At 35.9% G+C, this 12,604-nt stretch overlaps 1 protein-coding gene across 1 annotated transcript in view; it reads left to right on the forward strand.

Annotated features, from left to right (window-relative positions):
• Positions 1-12,604, forward strand: part of TTC6 (tetratricopeptide repeat domain 6) — a 196,595-nt gene that overhangs the window by 98,814 nt on the left and 85,177 nt on the right. The window contains exon 8 of the mRNA XM_032593525.1: positions 8,483-8,587. Within this exon, the coding sequence (XP_032449416.1) occupies positions 8,483-8,587 (105 nt within the window). The remainder of the gene's footprint in view (positions 1-8,482; positions 8,588-12,604) is intronic.

A 12,604-nucleotide genomic window follows, 5' to 3' on the forward strand; every position in this document is an offset into this window, starting at 1 on the left:
ATGAACAGTGAGATCATGACCTGAGCCGAGATAATGATTCGGTCGCTTAATGGACTGAGCCACCGAGGTGCCTCTTCTGCCCAATTTTTTTTAATTAGATTTTTTTTGTGTGTGTGTTGAATTGTATAAGTTCTTTATATGTTTTGGTATTAGCCCCTTATCAAATATATAATTTGCAAATATTTTCTCCCATTCAGTAGGCTGCCTTTTCATTTTGTTGATGGTTTCCTTTGCTGAGCAAAAGCTTTTTATTTTGATGTAGTCCTAATAATTTATTTTTGCTTTAATTTCCCTTGTCTTAGGAGACATATCTAGGAAAATGTTACTGTAGGGCTTACATTTACATCTTTTTCCATTTTGAGTTTATTTTTGTGTATGGTGTTAGAAAGTGGTCCAGTTTTCCCGAGCACCGTTTATTGAAGAGACTTTCCTCCATTGTACATTCCTGCTTCCTTTGCCATAGATTAATTGGCTATGTATGTGTGGGTTTATTTCTGGGCTCTCTATTCTGTTCTACTGAGCCCTGTGTCATACTGTTTTGATTACTCCAGCTTTGTAGTATATTTTGAAATCAGGAAATGTGACAACTTCAGCTTTGTTCTTTTTTCTCAAGATTGCTTTGGCTATTCAGGCTCTTTACTGGTTTCATACAAATTTTAGTATTATTTGTTCAAGTTCTGTGAAAAATTCTGTTGGTATTTTGGTAGGGATTGCACTGAATTATTGCTTTGGGGAATGTGGACATTTTAACGATATTAATTCTTCCAATCCATGAGCATGAAATATCTTTTTGTTTGTGTCATCTTCAATATCTTTAACCAGTGTTTTATAGTTTTCAGACTACATATCTTTCACCTCCTTGGTTAAGTTTATTCCTAGGTAAGTATTTTATTATTTTTGATACAATCGTAAATGAAATTATTTTCTTAATATCTCTTTCTGCTACTTTGTTATTAGTGTATAGAAACTCAACCAGTTTCTGGGTGTTAATTTTGTATCATGCAACTTTACTGAATCCATTTATTCTAGTAGTATTTTTGGTGGAGTCTTTATGGAGGAAATTGAATTCTTAATTTAAAAAAATCTCCTCTCAACCCTCTGGAAAACATTTCAGCAATCTTTTTTTTTTTTTTTTTAACTGAACATGCAACTACCAGTCAGCAATAAAAAGGAATGAACTCTTGATGTATGCAACTATAAGGATGAATCTTCAGAGAATTATGCTAAAAAAAGCATTTTTAAAAGATTACATACCTTATGGTTTCCTTACATAACATTCTTGAAGTAACAAAATTATAAGAATGGAAGACAGATTAGTGGTATCTAGGGTTTAAGCATGGGGGGTGGGATGAGTGTGTCTATAAAAGGACAACATGAGGGATCCTGTGGTAATGAAAATGTTCTGTATTGTGACTGTATTAATGTTAATATTTGTGATATTGAACTATAGTCTTGCAAGATGTTACCTTTGAGGGAAACTAGTATAGACGAGATTTCTCATTATTTAATATTTCTTAAAACTGCATGTGAATCTATAATTATCTCAAAATAAAGAAGTTCAATAAAAAATTGTGATTGTTAGACCACAACAAAGCAATTAAACTTCGCTATTAATATTGAATGATAATTTGTGTAGCTGAAAGAGAATGTATTAAATGATAATTCCTACAGCTAAAAATTTTTGTTGCGAATGAAAGCAGAAACCATATCGATGACTTTTTCATACCTTGATACATTAAGATCTATTGGTTTTTTGTACTTGCAATGTATTTTTTTTTACCCATTTGTTATTTTATAACATTGCACCTTGGTTATTTGGAAAATATTGTTCATCAAGTTATGTAGATCTTCAAAAGTTGATACATTTCACTATAATATCAAAATACCATATTTTTAATATTATCAGAAAAAGGTTTTAGCATTGTGTTAGAAGGTGGAGGAGGGACAGCAAAGTATCGTCCAGACTGAGAAGGCACTTTATGACTGAAAAAGGAAGCAAACCACTCCATACCATTTATAGTTTTATTCAGGGTAAGTTACTGACAAGGGGGATTGGGCAGACAAACTACTCAGGTACTATGCAGCTATTCTCTGTCCAATCTGGACCCTAATCTTTAGCTTTTGTAGAGTGAGGGGCATTGTGGTGAGGTTAAAAGGTAGTTACCAAAAGTGGTGGCATCTATGCACCAGTCAGCTCTACTGGTTACCAAAAGCGGAGTCTTCTGTGAACCACTTTAAGGAAGATCAGAATGAGCCTTCCCACATTCCTGTCAGTGTATACATCAACCTCCATGGGGTCTGCCATGTGGCACTGAGGGAGGTCATTGCACGGGCATGGACAAGGTGGAGGGCCAAAGATGGAGTCAGTGTGCTCAGCAGTCTTCTACATTGGGAACCTGACAGGCTCATCGTGAGGGGCACAAATTTTCCAAAATTCTAATTTTGGCTAAATGCTTAAATTGTTTCATTGGCACAGACACTGTAAGTGGTTTTATTTGAAATGACAGGATTTCTTCATTTAGTTTCAAGAAAATGCTTGCCACATATCCAAGTCTGAATGACCAGTTTAATGTGTGTCTTGTCAAAGTGAAAATGGTGGCAGGTTCAGTTCACAACTCTAACAATAGCACAAGTTTTTCCTCAAATCCACCATTCTGCGGCCAGCGAAACACCTTATGTGTAATTCTCATTTAGTCACATTGATGTGTGCTTCCAAAATAAAGATGTGTTCTTAACAATTTTTCCTGCCTTCTGGTGTGCATTTTTAAGGTGCTGCTGCCTTGATTCATGGTAAGGTGACATCAGTTTTACTCAATGTTTTGTTTTTTGTTTTTTGTTTTTTTTTCACCATCAGTGCAAATTTCAACACAGAGAAAAAGGCAAGGAGCCTCTTAATATTATTGAGGAAATAGTTTTCAGGTGTGGAAAGGTATTGAAAAGGTCTTGAAAAGACCCTCGAAAAGATCTTGAGCTCTTCAGAGTCTCAGACCACATTTTGAAAAGTCTTGTTCATCCTTATGTTTCACTTCTCTGAAGCTTGACTCATCCCTGGGAACTAATTTGCATGTCTCTCTCCCTTAGTGAACAGAATATTCTGACCTTGGCTCTTCAGTGTGAACAGGAGTTATTGTATGGGGTTGTAATGTACATAGTAACCACAGGGGCTGTGCAGGTGCTATTACACTTAATCAGCCTGGTTGCTTAATAGTAATTTACTTTGCTGTGCAATCCCTGTCTTCCTGTTGAGTACTAGCAGCCACCAACCCTGTCATTTCTAACTATTTTCCTAGTTCTTCTCTTAGAAAGTTCTGAGCATTGCAGGGGAAATCAGTTTACCATGATGAGTGTTTCTTTACCAGTTTAATTTGATAAATTCTCTCCTGAAGGTGCACCTATGCTTTTCCTTAATAGCAAAGTGCTGTTGCTTGGTGATAGATTTTCCTCTCTTCCCTCTTTGAGTGTCATATCTTGCTTACTTCTAGGGGAATAATTTTATTCTGGATGCTTAAGCTGCTGGAAGTCTATCTACTACACAGAAGGAATTACTGTATTGTATGTATCCTATCATTTGAATGCCTGAAATCTTCTTAATTTCTAGTTGATCTTTGGAAGAAGAGTTGTCAGATGATTTTGGAAGATTTTATTCATCTTTTAGCAAGGACTTCCTGGTTGTAGGTCTGTACAGCATAAAGTGACATAATGTGCCCAGCAAAACAGAGGATGAGTGAGATAGAAACTTAATTTTGAATTCCTATGGTGGACAAATTAACCTGGCACCTGCAAAATCTGCTTTTCTCTACTCGGTTGGTATAGGAAATGCAGTCAAGTATATGGAGTAGTTGAAGTATATCTGACTGGAAATAAAGTGGTCAAGACTCAGTGTCACCTTATAATTGTGGATCTTTATGTACTGTGTTTGGGTCTTTGTATATTATTCTAAAAGGTCTGTGTAACACCCACCCTCTAGGAGATATCACTATTAAGGTTTCATAGTCAATGCTGCAGTGACGCTTGCAAGTTGATGCTCTAACATTGTTTGAGGTCATTTTTCTGGTGAAAAACCTTCTTTGGGAAAATGAATAGTCCAATTAAGTATTATTAAAAGTCAATGGAAACATTAAAGAAACATAATCACCAATAATACCATGCATTCAAACAGCTATTTATTTTTAAAAATCTTACCACATTTTCTTCAAGGTTTTGTCATGAATGTCTGATTAATTTTTATGCCTCCAACTATTTTTTAAGACAAATTTTTTATTTAATATTTAATTACTTATTTATAATAAACTTTATTTTGTAGAATTGTTTCAGAGTACAGAAAAATTGCAAAGACAGTATGGAGGTTTCCCACATATTACACATCCTGTTTCCCCCATTATTAATACGATAATAGTGGGTTAATAGTGGCCCCAAAGAAATATGTCCAAGGCCTAACCCACAATACCTGTGAATGTGACCTTATTTGGAAATAGGATCTTTGCAAATATAATTCAGAATCTTGGGGTGAATTCTGGATTTAGGGTGGGCCCTAAATCCAATAGGACAGGGTCGTTATAAGAGGAAAATGCCTTTGACCACAAAGACACACAGGAAGGCCATTTGACGGTAGACGTAGAGATTGGAAGGATGCATCTGCAAGATAAGAAATGCCCGGGACTGATGGCAACCACCAGAAGTTAGGAAGAGGCAAGGAAGGATTCTTCCCGAGAGCCTTCCAAGGGAGCCTGGAAAATACCCACACCTTGATTTTGGACTTCTAGTCTCCAGAACAGTGAGAGAACACATTTCTGTTACTTTAAACTACCAGTGGTAATTTGTTATGGCAGCGTCAGCAAAGTAATACAGCTTACAGTTCCATGAACTAGTATTTATACATTGTTATTAACTAAGGCCCATATTTTATTCAGACTTCTTTAGTTTTTATGTAATGTTAATTTTCTGTTCCAGGATCCCATCTAGGATACCTCAATATATTTAGTTGTCATATTTGTTAGTTTGCTCTTGGCTGTGGCAGTTTCTAAGATTTTGGGGGAGTAGTAGTCAGGTATTTTGTAGAATGTCCCCCCATTGGGATTTGCCTGGTGTGATTTTGGAAGGAAGACAACCAAGGGAAAGCACCATTTTGATTACATCATATCAAAGGTGCGTATTATCAACATGTGTTATGACTGTTGATGGTAGTCTTAATCATCTGAGGTAGTGTTTGTCAAGTTTCTTGATTGTATAGTTTCTCTTTTCCCCCACTTTCATACCATACTCTTTGGGAGGAAGTCACTTATGTTCAGCTCACACTTTACGAATGTGGAGTTGTGCTCTATCTCCTGGAGGCCAGAGTATAATAAAAAAATTAATTTGTATTTGTGCAGATTTGTCTTTTTTCTCATTTATTTATTTATTCATTCAATTATTTATATAGTATGAGTCATGGATATTTATGTTGCACTTTGAGTTATACTCCAATACTACTTTATTATTATTATTAATATTAATATTTTGCTAAAACATTTTGAGCATTGGTTATTGAGAGTTCCTTCAGTTGGCTCCTATGTCCCTTCAACACCATCTCCCATTACCGTGGGATTTTTTTTATAACACTTAAAAACATTTGTTTTTAGTGTTTATTTTTGACAGAGAGAGAGAGACATGCAGCATGAACGGGAGAGGGGCAGAGAGAGAGGGAGACACAGAATCTGAAGCAGGCCCCAGGCTCTGAGCTGTCAGCACAGAGTCTGACATGGGGCTCAAACTCACAGACCGCGAGATCATGACCTGAGCTGAAGTCGGACGCTCAACCAACTGAGCCACCCAAAAGCCCCAACACTTTTTAAAAAGGCTCATCTTATATATTTCCTGTCCCAGACCACAGAATCAGCCATTTCTTTTTTTTTTTTTAATGTTTATTTATTTATTTTTGAGAGAGAGAGAGAGAAAGTGAGAAAGCAAGAAAGCACAAGAGAGGGAGAGGCAGAGAAAGAGGGAGAGAGAGAATCCCAAACAGGCTTGGTGCTATCTGTGCAGAGCCCAGTGTAGGCCTCGATCTCACAAACTGCGATATCATGACCTGAGCCAAAATCAAGTGTCAGATGCTTAACCAGCTAAGCCACCCAGGCACCCCAAGAAACAGCCATTTCAACAAGAAGCCCCAATTCCCTTTATTGCAGAACGTAATTAGAAACCAACAGCTAGACATTAGGTGTGCTTGTTGCTACTGGGGCATTATTGCTTCCAGGCCTTCTTAGCTGACACAGTAAGGAAATATGTACTAACTCCTATAAATATGTCTGTATGTAACCTGTGTCTAAATTAAGCTAAACATGGGGTCATACTGATGTCTCCAACTTGAATCTATTACGTGATCGTTCTAACCTCCCCCCTTGCTTTTCTTTAAACTCCCAACCAACAGTGACAACCCTGGCTGCTACCATCTTCCATCCATTCACTTAACTGTTCAACTTCAGTGTAGACGTATTAGAATTATTATCCCATATTCCTGGCGGATACAACTTCATCAACTTAAGTAGTGTTATATACAATTTATTTTGTCTTTTTTTTTTTTTTATTAAAAAAAAATTTTTTTTCAACGTTTATTTATTTTTGGGACAGAGAGAGACAGAGCATGAACGGGGGAGGGGCAGAGAGAGAGGGAGACACAGAATCGGAAACAGGCTCCAGGCTCTGAGCCATCAGCCCAGAGCCTGATGCGGGGCTCAAACTCCCGGACCGCAAGATCGTGACCTGGTTGAAGTCGGACGCTTAACCGACTGCGCCACCCAGGTGCCCCGATTTTGTCTTTATTTTTATAAACTATACTCATTTCCAAAGTTACTAAGGTCAGCAACTTTTTTCCCAACCCCCTTCAGTGAGGTTGTTTCATACATTTATAATACAGTTAGATTGTTTTTTTGTTATATTCTGCATTCCATCCTGGGATTCCCCTTGATTTCCTAAATTATTTTTTTCTTTTCTTTCCTTTTTTTTTTCTTTTCCATTTTCCTTTCCTTTCCTTTCCTTTCCTTTCCTTTCCTTTCCTTTCCTCTTTTCTTGCCTTTTTTTTGAGAGAGAGAGAGAGAGAGAGAGAGAGAGAGAGAGAGAGAGAGAATCCTAAGCAGGTTCCACACTTAGCACAAAGCCCAAATTGGGGCTCAATCCCACGAACTGTGAGATCATGACCTGAGCTGAAATCAGGAGTCAGGTGCTTAATTGACTGAGCCACCCATGCTCCCCCCCTAAATAATTGTTTTAAAATTTCTGTACACAAAGGTTCACTGTTTGTGCTCTAAAGTTCAGTGGGTTTTGACAAATGCATCATGTTATATAGCCACATTTCCAGTATCATGCAGGATAGTTTCACCTCCCTAAAAATTCACCTATGCCTGATTCAGTTTTATTTTGAAAAAGTTTGAATAAACAAATATAGAAACCAAACTAACATGCAACTGGTGACACTTTATCAAGAATTTGTTTTAACTTTTTGTCGTACTTGTTTCATATTTTTTAAATAAAATAAATTAAAAAAATAATAAGTCATTTTGCACTTCTAATTTCATTTCTCTTCCTCCTAACCCAACAGCAGTTACTGTTATAATTGCAGTCTTTCTAGTTCATGATTTTATACTTTATTAGATATATATGTGACACTAAATAATAAATACTATAGTTCTGTGTGGTCTAGAGACTTTTACGTAAATGACACTTTCTAAAAGATGCTTATTTTGCTGTCAATACTGTGCTCCTAAGATCCATCTGTGGTTTATAATTTTTGGGCTTGAATGGCCTTATAGTGTTAGTTATGTGAATATGCCATATTTTATTAATTTGTTTTTCTATTAATGGACATTTAGATTGGGTTTTCTTTTTTGGTATTTCATATGCTGCATGAACATCCCTGTACATGTCTCTTCATGCACATGTGTAAGAATTTTCTTAGAGGGGCGCCTGGGTGGCGCAGTCGGTTAAGCGTCCGACTTCAGCCAGGTCACGATCTCGCGGTCTGTGAGTTCGAGCCCCGCGTCAGGCTCTGGGCTGATGGCTCAGAGCCTGGAGCCTGTTTCCGATTCTGTGTCTCCCTCTCTCTCTGCCCCTCCCCCATTCATGCTCTGTCTCTCTCTGTCCCAAAAATAAAAAAAAATAAAAATAAAAATAAAAACGTTGAAAAAAAAGAATTTTCTTAGAGTATACAGTGGGAAGTGAAATTGCTGGGTCATGTGGCATGTAGATTTTCTATTTTACTAGAAGTGGCTGGTTTGTCTCCATTGTGGTTCTACTAGTTTCCCCACATCGTTGACATTTGTTGGAATTGCCAACTCTACATTTCTGCTAATCTGGTGGGTGTGAAAAGTTGCCTTTCCCAGACGTTCAGTGGTTATGGAACCAATCAACTCACTATCTGGGCAACCAGGAACACATTTGACAGAAGTTTGGGTCTTTACACTAGAGATCATTTGCTTGTTTTTACTAACCTTTCATTTTATTTCCAAAGGTGTCTGCTTATCCAGGATGTACGAAGTTGTTTTGGAATCCAACTTCACCCAAATTCTCTGTTCCAGTATCTGTTATGAAGGAAATTCTATATCCAAAATATGAGGTAACACACTGAATGACTTTTCTCTCTTTTTTTGGTTGTTTAATAATTAAATTGTATAATTGATCATGACATTAAATTTTACTGGACAGTTGCTATGTAAATTGTCAGACAACTGTTGCCATAATTAAGACTGATTGGATGGTCTTACAGTGTTGTACTTAACCATGTCACTCTAGCCAGTCAATAAGATTATTCTGCTTTTTTTTTTAATGTTTATTTATTTTTGAGAGAGAGAGTACAGGCTGGGGAGGGACAGAGAGAGAGGGAGACAGAAGACCTGAAGCTGGTTCTGTGCTGACAGCAGACAGTGCAATGCAGGGCTCAAACTCTCAAACCGTGAGATGACCTGAGCCGAAGTCAGAGGCTTAACTGACTGAGCCACCCAGGAGTCCCTATTCTGTTTTCTTTTTGAATAAATATTTTATTCGACCAAGTTTCCAAGATATAGAACTACTTGGGTTGTTTAAAAGATCTTCATGTCATTTTCATTTACTTTTTAAAGTGTACTTTTAGTTAATTTAATACCACCCAATACAGTTCTCTTTTCTCTTCTTCTCTTAAAGAGTGTTTGTTTGCTCTCACATTATGTTATACTGATTATTTTAAATATTAGAAAAGTCAAGAGAAGAAAGCCCAATGCAACTATTATTCTTCTCCCTCAAGACAATTACTACCTGTTTTTTGGTCCATTTTCTTTCATTCTCAAAAATCCTTCATCTTCCTTCTTTTCTTCTACTTTTCTCCCCTTTTCTCCTTTCTTTTTATTTTTTTCCTTTTAAAACAATTCTGTGATTAACATTGTGCTTAAATTTTTTTTTAATTTTTTTTTAACGTTTATTTATTTTTGAGACAGAGAGAGACAGAACATGAATGGGGGAGGGGCAGAGAGAGAGGGAGACACAGAACTGGAAGCAGGCTCCAGGCTCTGAGCCATTAGCCCAGAGCCCGACGCGGGGCTCGAACTCACGGACTGTGAGATTGTGACCTGAGCTGAAGTCGGACGCTTAACCGACTGAGCCACCCAGGCGCCCCTGTGCTTAAATTTTTAATAGTACTTAGGATTATTTTATTTGCATGGTATTTGGGGCAGCTTACTAAAACTCAGATCATGATAAAACAAAAAATTGAAGAAATCATAGGGAGAGCATAAGAAGGGTATATTACCCTTCTTGTGTAATAGATGTAAAATTAAATAAAAAATTCTGTCCACACATGATGTTGCATGAAATAGAATAATCAGTTTACCACTTAGCTTCCCTGCAACCAAGACAGGGATGGAATCGCATTCATATTGGATCTATTCTGAATGTTAATATTGAAACATCTTTACATGTTTTAGATTACTTGGTTAAATATTATGTTGAATTCTGTAAGGCAGTACTTTATTTTTAATGTATACTCATGGTGAAATATGTATGAAATGTCTTTTTCTTTGTTGCATTCTCCCATCAGGTTTATTCTTGCTTCATGAAGTTAATTGGGTAGGATTTCATTTTTTTAAAAATATTCTGAAACTGATATAGCATAAAATAATCTAGAAAATTTGGAAGAACTCAGTGGAAACATCTGAACCATTTGGGAAAGTAATTGTTTGACAATTAGAATTTTTTCTTTTCTATAATATTATACTGTATATTAACTAACTGGAATTTAAATAAAAACTTAAAAAAAAAGAAAAGTCCTATGCTTATTATCTCATTGAAACTACACTGAATATAATATGCTTTCAAGTAACACCTTCCTTAATTAAGATGTGTTTACAAACATGTATAAAAGAATATTGGAATAAATGTGTGCTTAAGTCATTGAAAACAGAGAAGTTTTTCTTTTCTAATTTTTGGGTTGTTCACTTTTTTTTATTCATTTTAATTTATTTTTTATTTTAATTCCAGTATAGTTAACACACAGGGTTTTATTAGTTTCAAGTGTAAAATATAGTGATTTAACAATTCTGTACATTATCCAGTGCTCATTATGATAAGTGTACTCTTTAATCCCCATCACCTATTTCACCCATCCCCCCATGTACCTCCCCTCTGGTAACCATCAGTTTGTTCTCTATAGCTAAGAGTCTGTTTCTTGGTTTCTCTCTCTTTTTCCCTTTGTTTGTTTTATTTATTAAATTGTACATATGAGTGGAAGAACATGGTATTTGTCTTTCTTTGACTGACTTATTTCACTTAGCATTATGCTCTGTAGCTCCATTCTTGTTGTTGCAAGTGGCGAGATTTTGTTCTTTTTTATGGCTGTGTAATATTCCATTGTATATATATACCACCTCTTCTTTATCCATCCATCAATGGACACTTGGGCTTTTTCTGTAAATTGGCTATTGTAGATAATCCTGCACTAAACATAGAGGTTCATATATTTTTCTGAATTAGTGTTTTCATATTCTTAAGTCCAGTAGTGGAATTACTGGATCATATTGTAATTCTGTTTTCAATTTTTTAAAAGTAATGTCTACACCCACTGGGGGCTCAAACTCACTATGCCAAGATCAAGCGTTTTCTGCTATACCAACTGAGCCAGCCAGGCATGCCTCTCTTTTTAGTTTTTTGAGAAACCTCCATACTGTTTTCCATAGTGACTGCACCAGTTTGCATACACTCCAATAGTGCACAAGAGTTCCTTGTTCTTGGGTTGTTCAATGATAAGTATTTTTTCTTGAGTCATTTCGTTCTTACAGAAAGCCATCTGTTTGATTGAGATGTATAAATTATATGTGGCGTATGAATATGCTGTCTCTTCAGGGTTAATCTTTATTTCTTTTTTTTAAATGTTTATTTATTTTGAGAGACACAAGGAGAGAGGGAGCAGAGAGGGGGAAGAGACAGAGAATCCCAAGAAGGCTTCACACCCAGCACAGAGCTCATGGCTGTGAGATCGTAACCTGAGCCAAAATCAAGTAGGACGCTTAACTGTTTCTTTCTTTCTTTTTTTTTAAATTTTTTAAATGTTTATTTATTTTTGACAGAGAGAGAGAGACAGACAGAGACAGAGCATGAGCAGGGGAGGGGCAGAGAGAGAAGGAGACACAGAATCTGAAGCAGGCTCCAGGCTCTGAGCTGTCAGCACAGAGCCTAATGTGGGGCTCGAACTCACAGACCGTGAGATCATGACCTGAGCCGAAGTAGGTTGCTCAACCGACTGAGCCACCCAGGCACCCCTATGCTTAACCATTTTTAATGGTTAATCTTTATTTCTAATGTTGCATCACTTTCTTTCCCATTCCTAATCATATTTTTGAGAATTTTTTCTTTCTAAAAAATATTTTTTAAATGAGTTTATCTTTTCTCATTTGTTTTCAATTACAAATGCTTTAGTCTCTACTTCTCAAATTACTATACTCACACCAGTATCAAATCATACCTTTAATTTTTTTTTTTTTTTTTTAGCAAGGTTTATAGTATAGGATCCCCTAGCTGTTAGATTTTTCTGGCCTGTAAGTCAGAAAAATAAGTTCAACCTATCACCTTTGACTGAAAACACTTCCAGATTAATTCAATTTTTGCCGCTCTGAATTTTTATATTCAGAAGTATATTCTTCATATACTTCTATTTTTGAAAATTTTTTGGTTGTTGGCTTCCTGCTTTCTATAGAAGGTTGACATTTCTATTTGGGCATTTTTCTAATTTCTTGTGTTGATTTACAATTGAATGAATATCTTTATCTTTCTTCCATTTAAGTAGTATAAGTACTTCATGAATTTTCTTCTATGTAAGATTTTGATCTTATTTCATAAATTTTTATTTATAGTGTGTTCATTTATTTTCTAAATAATTTGTATTGCCATTTTCATTATGTTTTTGATACATGATTTATGTGGGAAAGTGTTTTTAGAACTGTTCTGACTTGGGATTATTTTAATTTTATTCTTTATCCTTATTAACATAGTAAAATATATTCTTTAGAATATCAGTGTCTTGGAATTTATTGGTATTTGCTTGGTGGTATCCTACATATCCCAATATTGTCTATTAATTCAATGGTATTCTAAGTTGTGACCATTTTGT

The sequence above is a fragment of the Lynx canadensis genome, chromosome B3 (genome assembly GCF_007474595.2).
Source record: "Lynx canadensis isolate LIC74 chromosome B3, mLynCan4.pri.v2, whole genome shotgun sequence".
NCBI lineage: Eukaryota > Metazoa > Chordata > Mammalia > Carnivora > Felidae > Lynx > Lynx canadensis.